The sequence below is a fragment of the Gavia stellata genome, chromosome 3 (assembly GCF_030936135.1).
Source record: "Gavia stellata isolate bGavSte3 chromosome 3, bGavSte3.hap2, whole genome shotgun sequence".
NCBI lineage: Eukaryota > Metazoa > Chordata > Aves > Gaviiformes > Gaviidae > Gavia > Gavia stellata.
This window is the reverse complement of record NC_082596.1, coordinates 16,144,408-16,168,574: the sequence shown is the minus strand read 5'-3', so window position 1 is coordinate 16,168,574 and position 24,167 is coordinate 16,144,408. Positions and strand designations below refer to the sequence as shown.

The window sequence follows — 24,167 nt, the reverse complement described above, 5'->3', positions numbered from 1 at the left end:
ACACGCTCAGCAAGTTGCTGTTTGGCATGTTAGTGACGCCACCAGCACTAGGAAAGCAGCTTTCTCCCGCAGTGGGATTATTGAGACGATTACTAAAACCTTTTCATTTAAAAACATTTGGCAGAGACTTCTGCGTAAGTTGGGAGGACATCTTTACCCACATCCAATTCCAACACAGAAAGGAGAGTTTAAGGGGGAAAAAGCAAAACCCCACCGACTTTCCTGATGGCTGCCAAAAAGGGTCTTGAAAGAGCTTGCCTTGTGAGTGAGAGGGACACCAAGAAGTACTCCTTGGCCCTAGACAGGTAACACAGCTCTGTTTCCTTCACTGCCATTGCTTTGTCTTTGAGAGCAATACGAGATCACTGATCTGCTGACGGGCTGCTGAAATCCAAGTATGGGGAGTTTCACAGTGCGTACAGGGAACATCTTTCACTGCTTTAAAAATGTTTTGTTTGATTTCTTCCTTTCCAAACTTCCTTATTAAATGTTTGATGCATTTACTAGACAGCAGCCTGATGTGTCTGCATCTGTGATGGATTGAACCAATCTACTGTTGAAGCAAGTGCCTCCTGCTATGTATTTTATAAGCTTAGTAGATTTATCGTAGGATGCAAAACCTCAGGGATTATGCTGCAATTTTAGGCTGAATGATAATAGTGCTATTGACACCATGTTTGATTCAAGGCTCCTTCTTGCTTGAATGTCTAAATAATCTATTTGGTGTGAAAGAAATGCGATGCTGTTAAGGACTTGATCCTGCAAAACTTTATTCATGTGAATAGCCTATCAGACTTGAAGCTAATGTACCTCTCATGTGCCAGAGGTCTTGTGAGTAAATGCTTGCTTGAGTGAGGAAAGACCGACCGAAAACATGTGCTGTAGCTTGGGTTAAAAAAATGAGTATAAATGTCTGTCACAAAATAGCTTTGCAGTTGAACTTATTTTCATTCTTCCTCTTGACTCAGATCAGCAAGTATTTTTAAAAGAAAATAGCTGCTCAGTTACAGCTTAGCACCTCTTGACATTTCCATTATCTCATTGGTTTTCAGGTTATTTATTGCTTGGCTCTCTTAAAACGCGTGGGACAGAAACTTGGCGTAAACACTGTCAGTTCAAATGGAAATCTGTCTCTCCATGTTCTTATACTGGGGTCACTGCCATCATATTTTAGTCATTTGAGTGTCTGGGTTATTACTTAAATTTTATTACATGTCTCCATAAATATACATGGCACTGTCCAAAATTACTTTTGTGGTAATATTTATATTTTAAAAAGATCCCATATGATTCTGCAATTCATTTTAGTTACGCAAGAATCTCAGAGCTTTTTTGATAGCTTGCAATTTTGTGGGCACAGCTTCAGTGGTTGAGGTCCTTTGGCCCCTTGCCACCTCTGGACACAGGACATCTCTGGATGAAGCCTTTACACAGTGTGGGAAGGGGTGCCTTGAGACAGGGATAGTTGTTAGGCTGCCTCTTGAGGAAGCCCTTGGTTTCCCTGGATTACCAGGAACAGGGAATATCGCCAGAGAGAAGAGGGGCAGGATGCACATCAGGGGCGGTAACCCCCAGCAGCTGATCCTCTCATCTAAGAGCTGACTCACCTTCTGGAGGAGTCGGTTTCTTTCTCATAATTATTTCTTAGTTTGGGATTGAAGTTAGTCGGGGCACATCGCTGCAAGAATTGCAATTGTTGGGTTGATTGCTGCAGATATTCCCAACAGCCCCAGAGCTTGAGAGCCAGTCCCAGGAGGGCTCCACAGCAGAGGTCCTGAGATGGCTGAGTTATGGCAGTGGCAGCACAGCTCCCCAGGAGGAGGAGGACTTGTCATCCAGGCGTGTGGCTTTTGTGCTGCACCTCCTCTTGGCTTTTCTTGCCAGGTGAAGTTTGATTAACTGCACGACCCAATTACTCCATTCCAGCAATAACCAGAAACGGGGGCTGGGAGCCGGGGTCTCCCTCCCATTCGGAAGAGCTGGCGGCTCAGGGGAAGCCCTCGCCCCGCTCCCCCTCGCAGCCCAGCTGCCCAGAGTGCCAGCCCGGGGACCAGAGCCAGGCCGGTGGCCAGAGCCTGGATGGCGGTGGGGATGCAGCCTGCTGGGCTCGGGCTTGCACAGACCAGCTGCATGCACAGCTTCGGGTGACTTAAGCCGATCAGTAGCAATAAGCTCGTCTTAGCCTTTGGTATAAATTACCACATTTTTCCGTTCCCTGTGTGTAGGCTTAATGAGTAGCTCTAATGCTTTCAACAGAATTTGTTATGCACACAGATTGCCTATTTCTTTGCCATCCCCAGCCTCTTTCCTTTTAATAAATGCCATTATTATGATACACAGGGAACAAAACTGGTTTTATCTTAACCATGTGAGTAGGAAGTCTGAATACAGGCCCCGTTCCCTGCACAGAAGGCTGTGGGGGAGAGTCTTTTGTACATGCCAAGCTGGTCTGTAGCCTCTAGCGGGTTTGAGGTCTCCCATGCCAAACCTGAAATGCTTACAAGGGGGGTGGGCTTTAACTGAGCTCTCTGAAATCAGGTCAGCTGTAGGCCTGTAGGATAATTCAGGTTGGAAGGGACCTCAGGAGGTCTCTGGTCCAGCCTCCTGCTCGAAGCGGGGTCAGCCGAGAGATCAAACAAGGTTGCTCAGGGCTTTATCTGGTCTAGTCTTGAAAAAAAATCTCTCAGGATGGAGACTGCATGACCTATCTAGGCAATCTGCTCTGATACTGAATTATCCTCACAGTCAATTTTTTTTTCCTTATATTCGGTCTGAACTTCTCTTGTTTCAATTTATGACCATTGTCCTCATCCTTCCTCCACACACAGCAGTAAAGCTCCATCTTCTCAATAACCTCCTCAAAAATATTGTCACATTGCTGTTAGGTGCCCCTAAAGCCACCTCTTCTCTAGGCTGGACAAGTCCAGTTCCCTCAGGGCAAGTGCTCCATCCTGGTGGCCTTCTGCTGAACCTGTGCCAGTTTATTAATCTTTCTTGTGCTGGGGACTCCAAAACTGGACACAATATTCTAGATGTGGTCTCAGAAGTCTGTCCCAGGTGCAGGACTTTGCATTCAACCTTGCTGAATTTCATAAGGCTCCTGTTGGCCCCTTCCTCCAGCCTGCCTATGGCAGCCTTGCCCTGCGATGTATCAGCTGCACCCTTGGCTTGGCATCATCTGCCAACCTGATCAGGGTGCACTCCACCTCCTCCTCCAGGTAATGGACAAGATATTACACAGGACTGGTCCCAGGATAGGACACCACTTCTCACCAGCCTCCAGGAAGGGTATGAACCATAATCATAACGGAGTCTGAAGCTGAGCACTCAGAACCTCCTGCCTTATGCAAAAATATCTGTAAGGCATATCAAGTGAGATTCATATCATCTCTCTTTAACTTAGGTTTGAATTAGGTGTCTAAGATAGTTTTCTATGGTTTTTTTACAGTTAATGGTGGTGGTGGGAGAGGATAAATTCTTCAGACAATTAATCATTTGTTATGTTATTTTTTATTTGTTATCACCTAACTAGTGATCTAGATAACCATTTATCAAAGACTATGGAATGTCTTGACCAAATTCCTGACGTTTCCATGAATGAAGACAGGCCAGATTATTTTATTTCTTGCTGACAATAGATCAATGTAATATTGACCAGGAATATTCTATATGTTACTTTATAAATCAGTAGATTTACATCAAATTGTACCAGCTACACTGTGAACTAGATTTTGGCTTGACCTAGCATGGATTTCTGAATCTCTGATCATGTTCTTTACATGTCATTATAGTGGGATTTTGAATGCTGTCACACAAGTAAAACTCAAGGCTTCCAGTCTCAAGGTTTTTGGTTTTATTTATTTTGTCTCTGAGACAAGAGACAAGGAAAAAAAAAAAGGGGGGGGGGGGGCAATGCTGAAAGCAGGAAAGATGTGTAAAAACCTTAGGGCTTGTCTTCATGTAAGAGTTTTTAACACAGGGCATTAACATGACCTGTAGTTATTCCTATCTATCAGTGAAGCCTTAGGCTTGTAATTGATTCCTGTCTGCCAGGCTCATACCAGTAGGCGAAAAGTTTGAAATGAGCCTGAGAGATGTTTTCTTCAGGTGGAGATTGGTTTTCTTTAACAAGTGTATAGGGAATATTTTCTTCTCTTTCTAGCTTCCTGCAGGCGATATGAAAACTCTTAAGGGATCAAATAAAAGCTTTTCACCACTCCTTGTGCTTTGCACAAGTCAATGTTCAGGAAAACTTTAGGTGTTTCTGGTGAATTCTGAAGGGTTTTAACTGTGGGCCCTGTGGTTATGTCTCCTTTGTACTGGCTTGCCAGCTGGCCCCAGGAGCATGCAGTATCTTGGGGGACTCAGCAAAACCCATTCTGTTACTTTTGCCCTCTTGTTAGGTAACTTGAGGACCCTGTAGAAAGGACTGTGTCTGCCCAGTCCGTACGCTGGCCAACCGTATGCTGTCTCCATCATGCTCACTTCAGTTATGCCCACTTCATTTCAGAAAGAAAATTAGAATCAAGATAGTAAGAGGTATGAAACAGAAATTAAATAACTAGGACACCAGTTCAGGAAATTGGTGGTTCAGGGGTATAATAATGATACATAAAATCATGAATGATGTGATGAAGGTAAACAGGGAATGGTCATTCATTATTTCTAATAAATACAAGAATTAATTAAAATATCAGGCAGTCAGCTTAGGAGTAGCAAAGGGTGCATTATTTTTACACAAATCGTAATTAAACTATGGAATTCAACACTTTCAAGTCAACCAGGTTTGTGGAAGAAAGGTCTGTAAAGGGCTACTAGACACAAGCTCTGGTTCAGCCACCTCCCAGCCTTCAGATTTGTGCAACCGGAGACCAGTACTGCTCTAGACATGTTCCTTTCTGGTACTTTGTCCTTATGTATTTTCACGTGTTTGTGATGGAGTTTCGATAATTGACTACATACACCTTTGGTCTGACTCACAGAATCACACAGAATCACAGAATCATTAAGGTTGGAAAAGACCTGTAAGACCATCAAGTCCAACCATCAACCCAACACCACCATGCCTGCTAAACCATGTCCCGAAGTGCCATGTCTACACATTTTTTGAACACCTCCAGTGATGGTGACTCCACCACCTCCCTGGGAAGCCCGTTCCATGTGGATATTGTTATGCAGAAGGAAATTTATTGACAATACATGCATACATGGCCAGGCCCTCAAAAAGAGACTAAATAAAATAACCATAGGAAAAATCCCCATCTACTAGACATCTAAATGTATGCAAATATATAAATATTTGCCTTTGGTTTATGCCCACAATAAGGCAAAGGAGACTCTAGAAAGCCAGGCTATAAACAGGGTCTTCACTGACTTGGAAATATTCAAGATTGGTACATCAGTTGAAATTGGAGTGATGCCAGCATAAGGGAGGTGACTATGGCTTTGATAAATTTTTCTCTGAAGGCAGTTTCATTGTCCTTTCAGGCACCAAAAAATTACTCTTTTCCCTTGTGAAGGAGATGATCTCCTGTGGGAAGTGCAGTGATTCCACATTGTGCTCTTTTGACTGGGGATCTCATAATGGTCTAGGAGGACAGCAATTACTCCCATCAGCCTGCAGATCAAGGCACCCAACAGATCAAGTGAAAACAAACAAAAGGAAGTTGTAATCAAAAGCTCTTGCCAATGATTTGTGTGGAATCTGCAAATATGTATTAATATTTTCTCCTTCCCCGCTTCTGGGCATGACTCAGTAGGATCTTTTCTGTGACATTCCCCTGACTATCTTTTTTACAAAGGAAAGAGAATTTGAAATGGAGAAAAGATTATTTTTTAATCTGGGACTCTGCTTGCGGTGTGCTGGTGCAGAGATCTGATGCTCAAAGGCTACGTCTTGCTCTAACACACTCAGAAGGGGTTTATGGTTTGACAGAGCTGATCACTGCACCTTCAGCTTTTGACTCACACATTTATAAAACTGTCTCTTAGATTCTTTTAATTAGTGGCTCTTGGAAGAAAAAAATAATGGTTATGCACGGGAGCTGGCAGGAGTCTTCCTAACTCATGGGGCCAGATGCTGCTCTGTGAGTTCAAAGGAAGCAGCAAATGCTCACTACCTCTGACAACCTGGCTACTTTTATTTAGGCACCCTTTAGACAGAAAAATGTGACATTTGTGGGTTTACGCTGTTTCTGTTTGCTTTTGCATCTGTTCGACGAGATCTGTGGACAGTGCCTTCCTACCCCTCAGTGGTACTCTGCAGTTTTGTTAGCTGATGGAGAGACCTGAAGATTTAAAAAGGGAGGGGGATCACAAAGCGACCTATTTTGTTAACAGCAAGGGAAGGATTTGGTGGCTCAGAAATCTACAGGGGTAATTTTGGCATCCCTGCCCTGACAGGCTGTTGAGCTGATCATGACTCATGTCGTTAAGATGATTTTAACGTTCAATGCCAGCTGATGAAAATTGAGTTAAAGAGAAATTAATTTTACATGCAAACTATAGAAAAGCATTGGAAGTTAACTCCGGAGAGGGATCACGAGAAAGAAAAACTTGCTTGCCCTGATCTCCAGGGGACAGCGAGAGAAATACAGTATTTTATTCAGCCATCTGGAAGGAATCAATTTATGGTACCTTCTGAGTCTAATTCATCAGGAAAATATTGTACATAAGTGACACAGTGCACATGAGGAGCCTGATGAATGTAAAACTAAAGGACTGGAGAAGGACAGGCTAGCGGGTGTCCCGGCTGCCAGATGGGCTGCCCATTCCCCAGACAGTCCAGCTCCCATTTATTTGTTGTCATGAGGCAAATAAAAGAAAACACTGACAAAAGGACTAAGAAAACTGTCCCCAGGCATCAGGCATTAAATCTGACCAGTTACTCTTCACACAAGCGCCTCATGTACAGGGAGAACCGGTGAGCGAACACAGGCCACATGCCAACCGGGCTGGGAAACAAGCTGAGTCAGGGGAACATGTTGCATCCTTGGAACACCTCAACAACATTTACAAAACCAAATCCGTGCTGATTATCTACAGTTGCAGGGCTTGACTGCCAAGACGGCTCAGCTCTTCTTTCACTAGCACCTCCGTGGTGTTGATGAAGACAATGAGGGACCGAGGCATCGGCAGCTCTGCGGCTGCCTTTGCCTCTTGCCCGTGGGAGGGGTGCAGGCTGCGGGGCACCTGGCGGGACTTCAGACCCGCTGAGCAGTGCAGCCCGCTCAGGCTGCCCAAAAAGGCAGCTGGAAAAAGCTTGTGACTTCAGTGCAATTTCTTTCTTCATAGAATCCCTAAGGTTGGAAAAGACCAGTAAGATCATCGAGTCCAACCGTCAACCAACAAACACCACCATGCCCATTAAACCATGTCCCACAATGCCTCATCCACACGTTCCTTGAACACCTCCAGTGATGGTGACTCCACCACTTCTTGACACCAACTGCTGCAGATTAGCAGCCACCGGCATGATTTCTTTCCAGCGAGATTTAGGCATCTTGAGACTTCCATAAACAGTGCAGAAACACTACAGAAAGTTGCCAAGATCCATGTTCCTCCCCGAGCACAGGTCTCCTTCATGCAACTGAAGAAACAACTCTTCCTGATCCCAGAGGAAAGTCCTTAGTCAGAATGAGGAAAAGAGGCTGTTATTACTGGGGGCAGCTAACCCCACGTCATGCCCCCAGGCTAATTTCAGACTTGGAAATAGCAGTGGAGTTTGCTGCATTCCCAGACAGGCTTGTGAACTATGGCCCTGCACATACAGACCTCAAATAGCTGTAACACGTGGTTATATGGATATTATGTACGTGCATCTGGGCAGAATTTGCCTTTTGACACCACAGTGCGCTCCCACAAGTCTCAGCAGGCGGCAGGGGATGTTTTACCAATGGGGTTATCATGTTAGGAGCAGCTGTGGCAACAAATCTTCTATCTGGAGACATATAATAGTTTTCAGTCGAGCCTCCTGGGACAGGGTTTAGGGTTGGGGTTTTTTTGCCATTTGGGCTCTTCTCAGTTAAGAGATAAGGAGGAGGGAATGTCCTTGCTTACCAAACCACCTTGGGGAGTCTCTGGGCTGCTCTAGTGAAAGCACCGGACGTCATGGTCATCCAGGAGCACCCACAGTTGCAATGCAATGTGCTCGCCCCCGGACCTCTCTACACCCATCCCCTATTTCCTATGCAGGAGCCCTAAGAAGGACGGTACTGAGGTTTTGTGGCAGAGCAGATTTGGCTGGGAAATGACCTTGTGATGGAGCAATGCTCAAAGAGACACTTCTGCTGAACTTCTCGCCTTTCTATGAAATCAGTGGCACAAAGGCGTCAGCATACTATGAAGAATTGATTTCTTGTATTTTTTCAGTGCCTTTGAAACTTTTGGGCTAATATTTTCTATGCTCAGGCCCTGCTGGAAGATTGATAGCTTTTATACATATGTGGAAATTTGAGGTAAAATAGCTCTGCATGTAAAGAGAGGAGAGAAATATCTTTAGTCAATTATATTTGAGAAACAGAAGTTTTTTTTTTTTAATAGTCTTCCTGACAAAGCTGTTGGGAATAAAAACCTGGTATTTTCCATAGAATTGTCTCCATGCTATGCTGAATTTTGTTACTGTTTGCATGAGGTACAATTTTTTGAAAATCATACCGTGTGCATAAAATACACAGCCTGAGAAAGTCACCCTGTGCTTCATAAACTGCTAAATGATGTAGGAGAGCCCACAGAGCTGGGAAACACAGCCAGAGCAGTCATTTCATGTGCAGCTCCCTCCCGCAGAGCCCTGCTTGTGCGAGCAAGCCTCTTCTATGACCTGCTCTGCTGTTCCCAACGCTGCTTTTATCCTTCAAAAGCATTAATTACATAGTTTCTGGGGCTGCAGGGCTAGGCGCCCAAATAACCAGGGTTTTCCTTTTTTAACCTTCTGTTTCTTTCAATCCTGAAGGATGAGCCGGCATCAGAGGAATTTAAATGAAGAGAGGCAGCAGCAGGAAGCAGAAGATACTGAAGCTAATCTAGCGTATCACTGTCACGGCTACTCACAGGCCTATGAGAACAGAAAAAGGGAGCAGCATCAAGCCAGGAGGAAGCTCTGTGTAGCATCAATAATTTGCATCTTCTTCATGACTGCTGAGATTACAGGGGAGTATGTTTGCTCAAAGAGAGCTTAGTTTGGTGCCCAGCACAGCCATATTCATGCCCTTTTGCATCTACTCTTGAGTGCAGTGACCCATGATGCAGAGAGGTAAACCCACCTGGGATGAAATAACTCTCCTTTCTCCTTAATATTTAAATAATTGTGGGGTATTTTAAAGTGAAATTATCAAAATAGTTTCATACATTCATTTAAGGATTGCATCTGGGTAAAATACAAGGATCAGTTAATGGTCTAAACTTTTCTCCCAGGTCTTTAAGCTTGGCTAAAAGTGTCTAGCATGTCTTAGCATCATGTCACAAAAGGTTTCTAATAAATTGGGTTACATTTTTTGGAAAAGATTAAAAGATTTTACATGCTTATCCAGGCCAATGAGACCTCAGCACTGATGAAGGCTGCTAGCAGAAGGATCTGATATTAAATGCAACAGTCTTTACAAAATCCAGGGAAATCCAGGGCCAGATTCACCATCTGCTTTTCTTCAGTTTAGTCAATGTATTTATACCAGGGCACGTTTATCTTTTAAATTGGCCTGCTGGTGTGTCTCTGGATCAATGGAAGATTATTCCTTTGCCTAATTAGCCTTCACGTCTGGAGCCACCCTACAACATCCAATATAATTTTTTGGGTCACTCATAGAGCATTTGCTTTTGTTTTGTCCCACCGATATGCTCTCTGCATGGCTTGTGTGATATTTATACCCACCTGATAGTTCCTGGCTCTTTAATTTCCCCTTCTCTGCAGTGAGGTGAGCTAAGGTATGGCATGAGGAACCCCACAGGCTTTTGCCACATGTGCTGCAGGGGATGTAAAAAAAGTCAGCCAGGAAGGCCTCTGAAACTCGTGTTTTCCCTGTTTCAGCATCTCTGGAGCCCCATGAAAATGAAATAGAAAGGCTTTGTCTTCCCCACAGGTAAGAAGTGGAGGCAATGAAAGAGCCACTGCATTTCTGCCTTCTCCCCTGGCTGCCAAACCCAGCAGGGACTTCTCCAGCTCTTCCCTCCCACGCGCTTCATCTCCGCGAAGCCCCGTTGTTTGTAGGTCACGTGCATTTCCCCATGAAAACCGGTGCATACCACTAATCTCCATGCAGTAATTTCCAGTGCCAGAAGTAATGCATTATTAACAAAACCATATAATCAGTAGGCTTAAGTCTGGTGAATGCGGCAATGCTAGAGGATAATTGGAAGGACAGATGATATGTTAACTAAATGTTTCATTTTGCTTAATGAATCATACAGCTTTTTTGCAGTGACAGCTTAAGTAACAGGCTTGAAGACCATTTTGCTTCAGACCATTAAACTTTGACAAACCAGTTATTAACTGCAGTTACAGACAGCAGTCTATGGAGATTTTTGTAATTATGAACCATACATTTAATTTTTTTAATCGTTAGGCTAGACAGGCTGTGCCTGATGATTGACCATTGAGTGACTGACAGTTTCTACTGCTTTGTGGTATACAAAGCTATAAACATCCATCATGGGTAATAGTAAGTCATAAAGGCCACTTGTTGGGAGTATTGATACAAAGCAATAAAAGCCTATAACTATTATACAGGCTTTACTCTTGAAAACAAAGAACATGTTCTCCTTCCTTCTCCTCCTAAGGGCAAACAGCTTCCGTGGGCATTACTATGCTAAACAGAAGAAACAAAGCTGCATCACTCTCAAAGCATTGAAAAGTTGTGCTTCTTTGAATCCCTAGATCTTTCGCATGATATTTTTGCTCAAACCATCTGTGCTGCCCCTTACTGCTCTCCCAAAAGGGGCACTGTTGGCTGAGCCTGATACACCAACCATCTCCGAAACGCAATTATCTTCTGTTCTTCTAATGCAGATCCATCACGATGTCCATAGATTTGGAGGTATCAGTCAAACTGATGACACCTTATGTACAGCCCTGATAAAAGTGCTTTCCAATGATTCTTAGTGGCTAAGGATTTCAAAGTACTTTATTTCCATTTGGGCACTAGAAAGAGAGACAAACCCAGCATGTGTCATCAAGTCAAAAAGGAATATAAAAACTTGACCAGGTTGCTAAGACAAGCAGACTGAGATCTCAGAAACTCACCCAAGTCATTAGTTATGCCAGCAATACATAAAATAATAATTTGCCAATATTTTTCAAAGACAGCAGACTAGAAGCAAGCTTTTGTAATGCTGTCCCACAGAACATGGAAATACAGTATCTAAAATGCAACAGGGTTTTGCAGGCAGCTTGTGCTCTACATATTTGTTTGCTGAAAGATAGCTGATGCCTTGGTTGCTAACATCTGTGCACTGTCAGACAAGCCTGCTTCCCTCTGCTATGCAAAATTGCTTCCCACTTGGGAAACAGCTACCCTGTAAACAGTGAAAGTCTAGGAGCTGTGTCATGACCAAAAAGTATATGTGCATTTACACCTGCTCATGTTCTGGGAAATCCCCATTCTGTTGAATTTTTCATTTTACTACAAGGAATGAGATGCCCCCAAATTCTGCAGTCATGTCTGCTCCCTTTTGGGAATTAACTTTCAGGCAGCTGTAAATGGGATGTATAGGGAGGCAACACCCTATATGTGCAATATGCATTCTCCTGCAGCGACAAACCATACAGTATTAGGTATTTTAGTCTAAAATCTGCATATGGGAGGAAATTAAACAGGCAGTCCATCCTGCTGGCATGAAAACTTTCCATCTAAAAGGAAGCAAAAGATGTGTCTATATGTCCCTTTCACAGTGGTATCTTGCCAAAGGTTTGAATGAGGCTTTTTCCAATGTTTTTCAGGATTCATTGATTCCCATATGGATTGTGGTCAGGAGAAACAGGTGAACTGAAATTAACTGAATGACTGAAGAAGGATGGAAATGTATTGCCGAATGCAGAAACTAGATGTTTTGGCTCTATTATTTCACATTTCCATTTTTCTACATTTCCACTCTGATGAAAAGATTCCCCTGCTATAACAAGTTGGCAGGGCAGCTTCCTGCCTGTGATCCTTGTCTTTTCCTGCAGCCACCGGCAGCTGGGAGAGTTTAGAGCAATCTTTTAGCTTCTCGGGATTTGCCTTTAGCCCTGAGACATGGTTAGAAGAATTTGGCAAAATAGGGATATTTGGCTTACTGGGTAAAAGAAAACCTAAAATGGTTGGGGTTTTATTTTCAGTATTCACATGAAACCAAAACCCCCCAAAGTAAAATGACATTCAGCCACATTTTTTCCAGCTCTAGCAGCAAAATTAAATCATGCATTACAGATGCAAAATGATAGATTAGTCCTGCAAAAAGAACATTTTTCTCTATGTCCTCACCAAAATGGCTGGTTGTTTATCACAGCTCTTCTACTGGGACCTTTCCTTTTACTCCTGTTTTAGTGTTGCCTGTTTTAGTGACAAATAAAAAGTTGGGCATGCAGCCTTCCAAAACTCAGGAAGAACATGCATATTTTCCTATAACAAATAGGAAATCAATCCCTTAAGCTAAGAGTCTGAGTATTTGTATATAAATAAAAATATTAGTGATCTGTGAAAAGATAGCGGGACGATACTGGAAATGTGATCCCTAATACTGCTTTTCACCAAGAAATCTGATATTAAAATAGTTACAGTAAAACAGTCCAATAGCGGTATAACCACAGCACTAATGTATCACAACTTGTCCTTAGAACTCTCTCTCTCTCAGACAAAGAAATTTAGCTTATTTCTTTCTATTAATTCATATCTTTCACTGCCTGAATGAGGTACAAATGAAAGTCACTTTGAAGAATTGTGAGTTGTGTGTATGATCACTGAAAATTGAATGTTCCCTTTGATTCACAGCAAAGCAGGTCTCGAGTTTGATCTGGTCACCTCAAACTTCCAACCAGAGCCATGATACGGACACATGTTTCACACAGGTGGACAGATCGCTGGGAGCCTGGCGGTGATCACCGACGCAGCACACATCCTGGTGGACCTGACAAGCTTCCTCATCAGCCTCTTCTCGCTGTGGCTTGCCTCCAAACCTCCCACCAAGCAGCTAACTTTCGGGTGGCACCGAGCAGGTAACAAACATGTCACGGTATGAACATGTTGAATGGGAAAGGGAAGTCATCATAACCAGGGACTGGAAAAGGGCTGATGTCCAAAATAGGTCTGCAGATATTTAGAGATAGTGCACTAATGCTCTCAAAGCCACCAGGACACATGACAAACAGAGCAAGCCAGTGAGCTTCAAAGAATTAAAAAGCACAGTCATCTCTTATCTACAAACGAGTCTTTCAGTTCCTTATTGTATATAGTTTTGGGGTAGTGCTAGCTTTGGCTGAGATAACACCAACTTCCCTCGGTGACTTGAGTGTGAGGAGGACTGAGTCCTCAATCTGCTACGAAACACAAGTTTCTATAAAAGCAGCAATACCCATAAAAATGAGGGTCTACTCCATTTATAGAATGATAAAGCAAATCATTAAATTATTTTTAAAAGGCAACAATGTTATGTTTGTAGAAAAGTGAGATCCTTTAACATTTACCATTTTCTAAATCCTCTCCCTGCATATCTCTTTATCACTGCTGGTTTTTATGAGATAGAAGCACTGGTAGGTTTTGAAAGTTCTCTGTCCTCAATCAAAATCATTATATTTACAGATGACACCTAATACCAAAAGCCTTACAATCAAACACAAGTGCTTTTACGAAAGACAAGACATCAGAAAAATATTAACTATGAGAACAATTTTCTGGGGGTATGATTCTGTTCAAGATTTAGACACCTAAATATCAAGGTCTACACATAAGTGAGCACATACAAGAACAGGGTCCAAGTTTCTAATACCTCCAAGAGAAATCTGGGGTCTGTACAGCTGTCTAAACATAGAGGTCTAGTGCTATATCCCTAGGGTGTCTGAGACTTAAGCATGGGAATGGCAGCTGCGGCACAAGATCCACAGGAGACTGCACAGGATGCCAAGCACAAGACCAGGGCATCTCAAATGCCACTAGATGTTCGTAGTTAGGAAACTAGGCTGTGTTCCCAGTCAGTCAATGGAGCAGGGAGCTGTGTGAATCACCACTAATTTGATGTCCATTGTCCTCAATGGGAGCTTAGACACATAGCTCACACCTACATCTAGACATTTTAATTTAGTTGCCTCAGTCTGGAAATGAATTCCATGCTGGGTGTCTTCGGGCTCAATTTGCTGATATGTAAGGGATTGGTGCTATTTGAATCGTCCTAATGTGTTCCACAAAGTCTCCAACTGCCACTCTAGAAGGCTCTGTGGTGGGTTGACCCTGGCTGGATGTCAGGTGCCCACCAAAGCCACTTTGTCACTCCCCTCCTCAGCTGGACAGGGGAGAGAAAAATGTAATGAAAGGCTTGTGGGTCAAGATAAGGACAGCGAGATCACACACCAGTTACCGTCATGGGCAAAACACACTCGACTTGGGGAAATTAGTTTAATTTATTACCAATCAAATCAGAGTAGGGTAATGAGAAATAAAACCAAATCTTAAAAATACCTTCCCCCCACCCCTCCCTTCTTCCCAGGCTCAACTTCACTCCCAATTTCTCTGCCTCCTCCTGCCAAGTGGCACAGGGGGACAGGGAATGGGGGTTGTGGTCAGTTCATCACACGTTGTTTCTGCCGCTCCTTCCTCTTCACACTCTTCCCCTGCTCCAGCGTGGGGTCCCTCCCATGGGAGACAGTCCTCCATGAACTTCTCCAACGTGGGTCCTTCCCACGGGCTTTATGTTAGCTTCTGTCTATGTACTTTTATTCAAAACTAGATTTCCCTGTCAGTGCACTTTCATTCGTTGTTTGGCAGTTTCAGGCAAAATGGTTATTTTGATAAGAGTCTGGGGCCTGGACTGCTGCAAAACGTGTGACCCTCATAAAAATATATTCAAAATCATAAGCTGAGTTTCAGCTGTTTTCATGAGCTGACAGTGGAGGTCCGTGCGAGTGGTCTTTCTGGCTATCTACTGCCTTTCACTTTACTGTGAACTTTCATTTTCCCTGGTGGTGTCTCAGTTGTGCTCATAAAGTGCCATATTTACCCATTCAAGCCAAGTGGCAATTACTAGTCCCACATCCTATTAAAACCATGCTGCACGTTCAAACAAACATCCCCGGACCTCGCCTATGGCAGTGCAATAAAAGGTGGCCTTGGAGACTGGATTTATTTGAGCCCAACTCAGAGCCAATAGAGACAAAATTAAATTTTGCTGCCCCAGGGAAAAAATAACTTCTTTTGTCCTCATCGCCGCTGGTGGCACAAAAATGATTTTGTGGCATTGGCAGGATGAGTCCCTGGAGAGAGGAAGGAGAGGTTTTGCTGGCAGGACCTCATCGGGGGCTGTCGCTGCCTTTCTGAAGTGTGAAGTGACGAGAGGTGTGCAGAAACAAGAGAGCCTATTGAAGGGGGATTATGTCTGCCGGTGCGTTTGGGTGAGCCGTGCCTCCCTCCTTCCCTCCAACCTCTGCTCCCCTGACCAAGATAATCTTGTTGGGGGAGGAGGGCTGGTTCCTGGGGCATTCAAACCATACTGGCAGGGCCAGGCAGCTATGTAAGGTGTAAAAGAATTGCTCTTTTATCCTTCCTTACCTTTACAACTCCTTTTGCTCCTCCCAAAACTCCCCAAACTATCTTTTTCATCTCTCCAATTTCTCCAAATTCCGCATGAACTCAACACTGGAATGGGCACAAAAGTAGGAGCAGGTAGAACAGGGTTAGGCCACCACATGCACAGTGCTGCCCTGGGCAGCCACTGGATTTGCTATGACCAGAAAGGGTTTTGGCCCGTTTTTTGTGAGCACCAAGGCTGCCAATACACAAAAAGTAACTCTGCTGGCTGTAAAGCTCACAAACCTGGAAACATTACCATCAATCCCTTAAAATTTCTTGTGTTTCTATTATGACTCTTGTTAAATTCAGATTTTTTTTTAATTCCTAGAAATTCTGGGAGCTTTGATGTCTATGATAGTCATTTGGATGGTGACTGGTGTGTTGACGTATTTGGCTAGCATGAGGCTGCTACACCCTGATTATGATATTGATGCTACAGTGATGCTTGTTACCTCTGCTTGTGCTGTGCTCGCCAACATCCTGTAAGTTACTTTGTTTTCCTCTTCATATAACTTTTGAACCTTGAGCCTGCTGCTGTATTTCAGTAAAAAATGATAGAGAGATATTTGCCGCAAAAATATTAAGTGTTTATGAGTTTCATGAGAATATGGAAAGGGATAGAGAAGAGAGATCCTGCTTCTCTCCTTTCTGTTAGCTGCCACACTGGGAAGGGAAATTATAAATGCACAAACTCCAGGAAAAGATTAATCTCCATTTCACTTTTTATTAGGTGTCAGAACATTCAAGAACTCTATAGAAAATGAGGCCTCATTAATTCCCCTGTTCACAGACTTTCTTGTTTGTATAAAAAATACTGAATCACCTAGGAATTATCTGCTTAGCCACTCTGTATTTTCACCTAATGTGTCTGATTTTACTGTTCAGCATTCAGAAGTGAGAGGATTGATGATGTGTGTGACATCACTGCTTTCAGAGATGCAATAACACCACTGATATTTGCAGCTTTACATCTCTTGCAGACTAAGCCTGATTCTGCACCAGGCCGGCCATGGGCACAGCCATGGGGCACAAGCCAGGGAACATGGGTTGGCTCCTCTGGAAAAGGCAGCTCTGAGCAATGCCAGTCTGCGGGCAGCCTTTGTGCATGCCATCGGAGACCTATTTCAGAGTATTAGTGTGCTAATTAGCGCACTTATCATCTTCTTTAAGGTTAGTTTTATTAGTTCACTTACCTTCCTTGCAATTAAGGATAACAATTATTTTCATAGCACTGTGACACTAGGTACTATGTAAATATTTTCTGTGTCTTAATGATATACATTGTAATTTAGTCAAAGACAATTATACTTATTCTTGGGAACTGAAATGACTTGAGAGTGTAACACTTGCCTCTTGACGTTTCAACTGCAAGGAGGATACTTTGGTGTCTCTCCCTTTCTTCGACTGCAGCACCTTCATTCCCTGTGCTGAGGCTCCCTCACTGGCAAAGGAGGTCAGCACTCATTCTGTACTAGATGGATGGAATATATTACTCTTTGAGATTAACTAGTTAAAAATGGCAATAACCAACAATAATGAAATTAACAAAGTGATGTGTTCATATTTTTCTAGCCAGAATACAAAATAGCTGACCCAATCTGCACATTTGTGTTTTCCATCTTTGTTTTGGCAACCACCATCACCATTTTAAGGGATATTTTGATTGTGTTAATGGAAGGTAGGACCTGATTCCAGAATCAATACAGCTATATTTTGAGATTTTTCTCTCTCTTTCTCCGTAACACTTACACTTGCTGACAAAGTATAATAGCACACTTCTGTATCCATTTCCAATCATACTTTAAACCTAATTACAATTTTAATCAAAACTGTTTTCTACCATTGCACTAGAAGATTTATACATATGCCAGCTTTCGTAAAAATCTGTGTACTGGTGTTTTGCTAATGAACTCCCAATGTGTTCCTAAAACTGAGTTGCTTTTGTTTGTTGTATGTGTAACATCGCTTTTTATCACCCCTTTGGCATATGAGTTCTCTGCTCACTTTGTTCATTGTGTAATTCTTTTACCCATGTGAAATACAAGTCTTTGCCAAAAAAAACCCAAAGAAAAGAGATTGTGCTTTGAACTGTGTCTGTGAAATAGGCTGAGTGCAAGAGGCAGAAGTTTAAAGGATTTTTAGTTGTGCCAGTCCAGAAAAGCAAGCCGATGGAGCTTTCCAGTCGCATTCAGGTGCAAGGGAACAGACAATTCTCAGCACATCAGCAGCAAGAAGAGCTAGGCTTAGCAATGTTTAATCCACTCAGCTATGGGCCTGAACATTTGATTTGCAAATGACTTGAGCAGTCATAGATGCATGTTTTTGCCTTCCTTACACTGAAGAATATAATGCAGCCTCTTTCTCAGCTAAGAAGACGTAAGGATTAAAGGGAAAAGTAACTCTAACAGTGTAGGTTTTGAATGGATATGAGTTACTCGGTATGACTGTCTGCATGGCTATTTAATCCTCTCTTTCACTTTGCACCTAATTCTGTTTCAAGATAGTCAATTTCCAATATTGTTTTACAGTGGAGCGCCATTTGGTTGGTTTGCTTTTAGTGATTGTGAGATAGAGATACATTTGTGTAGAAGTGTACCTAGACAGAGTGCAGCAACTGTCTGTATCTTGGCTGCCAAAAAATCAGAAGATCTCTTGATTACTGAAAAAAAATGAAACTACCAGGAAGGCCTGGCAGCCCTTGACGCTCAGGGGTCTCTTTCCCACAGCAGTGATTCCCAGCTTCCCTAAGCAGTGCTGACATGCCAAAATTGGCAATGCTCCGTTCCCCTCTGCAGCAGCAGGCCCTTTTACGCTGTCCTCCTGGGGGGGTCTCTGAAGCCAATCTCCTACCTCCTAAGTAGCATATTCTGCCCAGCATTTTCTAAAGAGAAACCGAATGCTGGAGCTGGTATTGGAGGTGGCTCTTACCCCATGCATTCAGTCTGTCCCGGGCTGTCAGCCCCACAGCCCCTGCGACTGACTGTGTCATGCAGGCACTGACTGTCCATGGTTTTCCCTAAAGAGCATGTGCATGTCAGCATCATATTCTACTAAGCCAGTACTCCATATAGCATATCATTCTTGTAATAAACAGATAGGACAAAGCATACCACACCAAGGTCATTAACAATTACAAATAATTATCAGTTATGGTATGAAAGACAAAATTAACTAATACTGTGCTTATCATTATTATACTTCATAACTGGTGGCATTAAAAATATTTTTCAGTTTACTGATCCAAGTGAAGCATGATGAGCGTAGCTGTTCACATGGGCATAGCGGTGCATTTCCAAACTCCCAGGTCTCACTCCAGGGACAATCTGTAGTAAAATTCCTTGGTCAAATCTGGATTTAGATTAAACTCTGAATTTCATGTTGCAACTCACCGTACCACAATTGTCCTCACTCTGAATGAGGGTCATCACCATCATCATCTTTTGTAAGAAGACCCATCTAGGAAAACAATCCCTGATCTACTCAATAACTAGGCCTAGGATCGAATCTCATCTAAGATTCCTGAGTCAAACCATTTTAATCTTTATGTTTGCCTTTCCCTCTCTGCTAAACAGATGCTTCTCTATTGTGTAAATGTTTTGAGGACAGAATCCCTCAGAGCTGCTCAGGTGATGCCATAAAATCTGCACTCACAAAAGGTGTTGGTGCAAAACTAGGACATGATCTGGCTAAACAGCTCACTTCCCTATGTAAACTGGGCCCTCAGAGTATCTCCTAAGACATGCATAAGTCTCATTCTTCCACGGAGAAGTATAAAACAAGGGAGAGGATTAAATTTCACACTGAACTCTGAAATAGACTGGCTTTCCAAAGCATTAAATATTTTTATAAAAATCGTACATCTAACTGAATAAAGGTTTGTGATGCATTTTCCTCTAATGATCATCATTCTTATCTCTTCAAAATATATTTTTTCCACCAATTTCTCCTTTTAAGGAACATCAAAAGGTTTTGCTTATGATGCAGTGAAAGCAAGAATTCTAGCAGTTGAGAAAGTGGAGTCTGTTCACAACCTTCATCTTTGGTCTCTGACAATGAATCAAACTATTCTATCTGCTCATATTGCCACAGGTCAGTAACTTTCTGTAAACAGGGAGCAAGTATTCAGCTGCTGCGTAGTAAAGATCAGTCTCTCCTGATTGGGATACAACTGACTGTATATCTGTTGCTTGTTAAAACAAATGTCATCATTTTGTTGGAAAAATAACAACAACAACAGCAGCTCTCAAATCCTCCTCCCAGAAATCTTGCCAAAACAACAGGGACCTCTACTTAGCCCAAAACTTGAAAACTGCAGAGGTTGTGGAGCAAGGAAGTAAACTACAAGATATTTTAAATAAATTAGAAGAATTAGACCCAGGCTGGATTTTTCTCACAGTATCAAATAGATTTTGGAGTGCATTTGTCAAATTTGAGAACTATTGATTCCTGTAAGAAAAACGTACAGGGCAATTCTGCATTCCTGATGCATCTCTAGCTGTAAAACAATCTTTAAAACATAGATTGGAGTGTAGAGGTAACTCCAGGGGAACAGTTAATCTTTAAAAATATTTTTTTAAATGTAGTCCTTATCCCTATAGACAAATTGTCCACTACCCAGAACTATTTTCTTGTTTATCTGTTTGCTTTGTTAAGGTTTATTTAAGAAAAATATTCCACCTGTGTTTGGCCAAGAACAGGTTCAGAGATTAAGTCCTCCATGGAGTCCCTGTTTCCCAAAAAGAGTGGGTCTATCAGCCACCTGAATCACTTGCCACTGTTGCTACTCCCTGACAGGATGAACTAATCTTTATTAAGTATTCCTGCTTTCCTCCAGTCTTCTGCCAAACTGAATTTCATTGGTGATTACTCTTAGCTCAGCTCTTGCCAAAATTGCATATTCCAACCACATTTGAACGAACAAACTTTTGCTGACATGCAGGTTCCTGAAAGGAGGATAAAAAGGACAAGAAACACTTCTCAAAACAAACTTCTTGTTAGAAGTTTGCAAATCATTTCTGTCAATAAACACTTCCTTTTCTTTAAAGTATTATATTATATGCATTTCGATTACTTTCTGCTTGTTATCTATAGCAGACACAGCGGACAGCCAGAAGATTTTGAGAGCTATCACTCAAGCCTTATTTGAGCACTACAGCTTCCACTCCATCACCATTCAGATTGAATCGGGAGATGATCAGAAACAAGACTGCACCTTCTGTCAAGAGCCCCGGGATTAAAGGAAGCAGTATGCTATGCGAAATAACAAACACCCCTCTTACAGGTCAATGGAGAATATATGTGCTGGTTGTATGTAATTGATTAACAACAAATGGTAATTAACTGAACTAAAAAGCTCTGCCACTGCGAGCAGTGCATGGACCTTTATTTGTTGGTACCATCTACCAGGAGACAACACATATTATGTTCATCCATCAGCTAGATTACCTGTCCATCAGTGGTTACTTTCAATTACAAGAGAAAGTATCTAAATTATTCTTGACCAGAGCGGCAGATTGGCACTAAAGCAACATTTAAGAGTGCCTGTTTGTAATCACAGGTAACAAAAAAATAATCAACCTTCAAATTACCAGCAGGCCAATTATCACAAAATGTAATAAAATGTAAGCTTGGTGTTAGCAAAGCTCAACACTTACTCAGGATAAAAGAGAAAATTTAAATTAGCACAAGGGATGAAGAGATCTGAGAAGGAAAGAGATGGTGGCATGTGCTTTCCCTGCCTTTTGGCAGACACTCCTCTTTCTGCATATTAAGGGAAGTATCAGATATGCACCATGTTCTGCAGAGTGGATCACAAGAGGATTCACTCCACCCACATTTGGCAAATAGCTCTTAGGTTTTTAGCTAGCCCTATCTAATTTTCAGCTAGCCCTCAGCCAAACTCTTTTCTGCCAGACATGGGCAGCATTCTCTACTATCAAGACAACCCACAACTCATTGGGCTGCATCATGATAGTTGTGATGGATTTGTAGTGGATTTTTGGTTGCCCGTGTCACAACGTACCACTGGGTCGTGACAATAAAACAGACCAGGTGCTCCTAGAAAAGGAAAAAATAATTAGGACAAGGAAAGACTGTGGGCTGTTGTGAACATTACGTCTAGTGTCCTTCATAGTATGACCTGTGGCGTGTTACCCAGTAATGCTACATCCCTGAAGTTATATCAGATAATTAAAAACCTTTCGGCATATCACACAGCCGTTCCCTGTACAGGGAAGGGACATACCTCTCCTTCAGGCAGCTAATTCCCAGATTCCTTAACAGGATGTGTTCAATCTTCCTCTTCTGCATACCTGGCAATGCTTACTGCAGAACTGGGAACAATGAGTCAGATCTTGCTGCAGTACCTCCATTTTTGTCCAATCAACTGAATTAAACTCTCACCTGTTAGCAAAAACAAGGGTTGCCCTTCAAAATGCATGCTCAACTGCTTCTTCACAGAACAGCTTCAATTTTGCCCTTGGCCATAATAGTGCAGCTTTACTTCCCATGCAGAACTAGAGGTAATGTATTCCCACCCCACAGTCCTCAGTCCCACAGCTGTAGGGCTCCTTTTATTAACAGGTGTGTTAGAACAGAATAAAGTATGCGATACCGAGTGGTACTGAGTTTCTAGGCTGACAGCTGGAAGGAGTGCTGTGTTATTAAGGTATAAAGAGGCCTTGCTTTTTAGAGAATTCAGTTTTATTTGCAACAGGTTCACATTAGTTTTCTACTTTATCATCCTAAGGAGATTAGAATTTATTATTAGGGACTTTTGGCTATGGATAATATATAACTATGTGGTGATAGATTGATGTATTAAGCTGGCATTTGTTACCTGGTAGGGGGAACAAGAAATTATTCCGCTTTATGGAGGCATCCTAGAAGACCTTAGCCAGGTAAACCTCCCACTGAAATCAGATAAGGTATTAAAACACAACACCCACTAAGAATTTCATGAGTATCTCATTATTTACTGGCTTGAAAGAACTGAGAACATAGCAGTGGTATTCAGCACAGTGATAAAGACAATTCTTGCCCTTTACAGCTGAAACTCCAGAAGATAAGACACAGATAAATCAAAGCACAGTAAGAAACTCTAAATGAAGAAATTAACTTGTATTTTGGCCAGTTTCTCTGCTGGTATAATTTAGCATAGTTGCCTCCTACCAAAGGCAACTCAGCTGTGCTTGTTAAGTAACCTGACCATCCTTTTCATTAGTCGGGGAGGACAAGTTAATAGTGTGGCCTTCATATGGAAAAAATGTCTTTCAAAACTTTTTGAATAAGATGAGGACACAGACCTGGATATAATAGAGAATTTTGGGCAACAGTTTTACGGTCAAGGACAATGTAAACGATAATGAGTGGGTGACAGAAGCATCCATATAGGCCACAGATTCAGTTCTGAGATTTAGGTTGAGATGGACATAAAGGCCAGAAGTTTAAGAGCAAGTGTTCATCTTGGAAAAAATTTAAACAGACAAATGACATGGTCTACTAAGAAAGTTACGCTGGGTAGCATAGCTGTGGAAAAGCTAGATGGAAACAACAGAAGAGGGGCTGAAAAAGAGTAGATTCAGCAGCTGGGACCAGGAATGATGAGCCTATTGTCCAAATGAATTGAAAGGATGGGGAAGTCTTTAATTACATTTTGGAAAAAGGAGCAGTGAAATATAGAGACATGAGGAAAGAAGGAGTTAATTCAAAATAATGATCCTTAATGAAAGGGAGTGGGGGAAAGTTGTAAATAAGAAAGTTTAAGAAGGACGTGAGGTAGCAGCTGCCATCCACAGTAATCCTGATGATGCATCAGACCCTCAGAATGGTAGCCTGGGTATGTGAGTAGTAAAGGTCAGGGCAGGAATGGGGAGGGAGAGGAGAAGTATGGGTTTGTTAAGCAGCAGTAGACCTTGTATTTCAGGTGAAAGAATTTAACCACATATCTTTAGCAAAAGCTAGAGACAGTGCAATTGTCTTGACTTTCTGTTGTGGAATTTACTCTAGCAGACCACTGTAGCAAAAGTAACACAATGGCTTATGAAAACCTAAGGAAATTTAACCTAAATATGATAGATTGAAGATGAATTTAGAGCAAATATTTACCTGTAGTTATGAATATTGCTATAAGGAGCCGAATCTTTAATGCTCCCACTATGTATATGAATGGAAAATGTATATTTGTTCTTCATCCCTGTCTAGTCTGATCCTCAGGGATATTATCTTGGTACAAGGTTGTTTTCAGTATACTGTCTGACTGGCTGGGGAGGATTTCTGCAGAAATGCTACTGCAAAATACAGAGGCCAGGGCTGAGACATTCAGAGACAATTTCTAGACTTCTCTGCTTTTATTAACTTTACATCCTTTTGATTGTCTGCAGGATAACTATAAGAAAATTGACAAAAAATCACTATCTCTAA

At 42.2% G+C, this 24,167-nt stretch overlaps 1 protein-coding gene across 1 annotated transcript; it reads left to right on the top strand.

The window, feature by feature from the left end:
* The first annotated feature begins 225 nt into the window (after nucleotides 1-225).
* On the top strand, nucleotides 226-20,983 carry SLC30A8 (solute carrier family 30 member 8). The gene is made up of 8 exons (XM_009811226.2): nucleotides 226-305; nucleotides 8,951-9,155; nucleotides 13,045-13,183; nucleotides 16,075-16,228; nucleotides 16,727-16,916; nucleotides 17,319-17,424; nucleotides 19,701-19,835; nucleotides 20,838-20,983. Exons 1-8 carry the CDS (start codon nucleotides 226-228, stop codon nucleotides 20,981-20,983), a joined length of 1,155 nt encoding a protein of 384 aa, XP_009809528.2.
* Nucleotides 20,984-24,167: the final 3,184 nt, after the last annotated feature.

What these genes read in the sequence shown, in the direction of transcription:
- SLC30A8 (XM_009811226.2), top strand. Translation starts at nt 226, where the DNA reads ATGGCTGCCAAAAAGGGTCTTGAAAGAGCTTGCCTTGTGAGTGAGAGG. An exon ending in TACTCCTTGGCCCTAGACAG is followed by an intron (nt 306 to 8,950) that starts GTAACACAGCTC and finishes TCAATCCTGAAG; the next exon opens with GATGAGCCGGCATCAGAGGA. An exon ending in CACTTATCATCTTCTTTAAG is followed by an intron (nt 16,917 to 17,318) that starts GTTAGTTTTATT and finishes ATATTTTTCTAG; the next exon opens with CCAGAATACAAAATAGCTGA.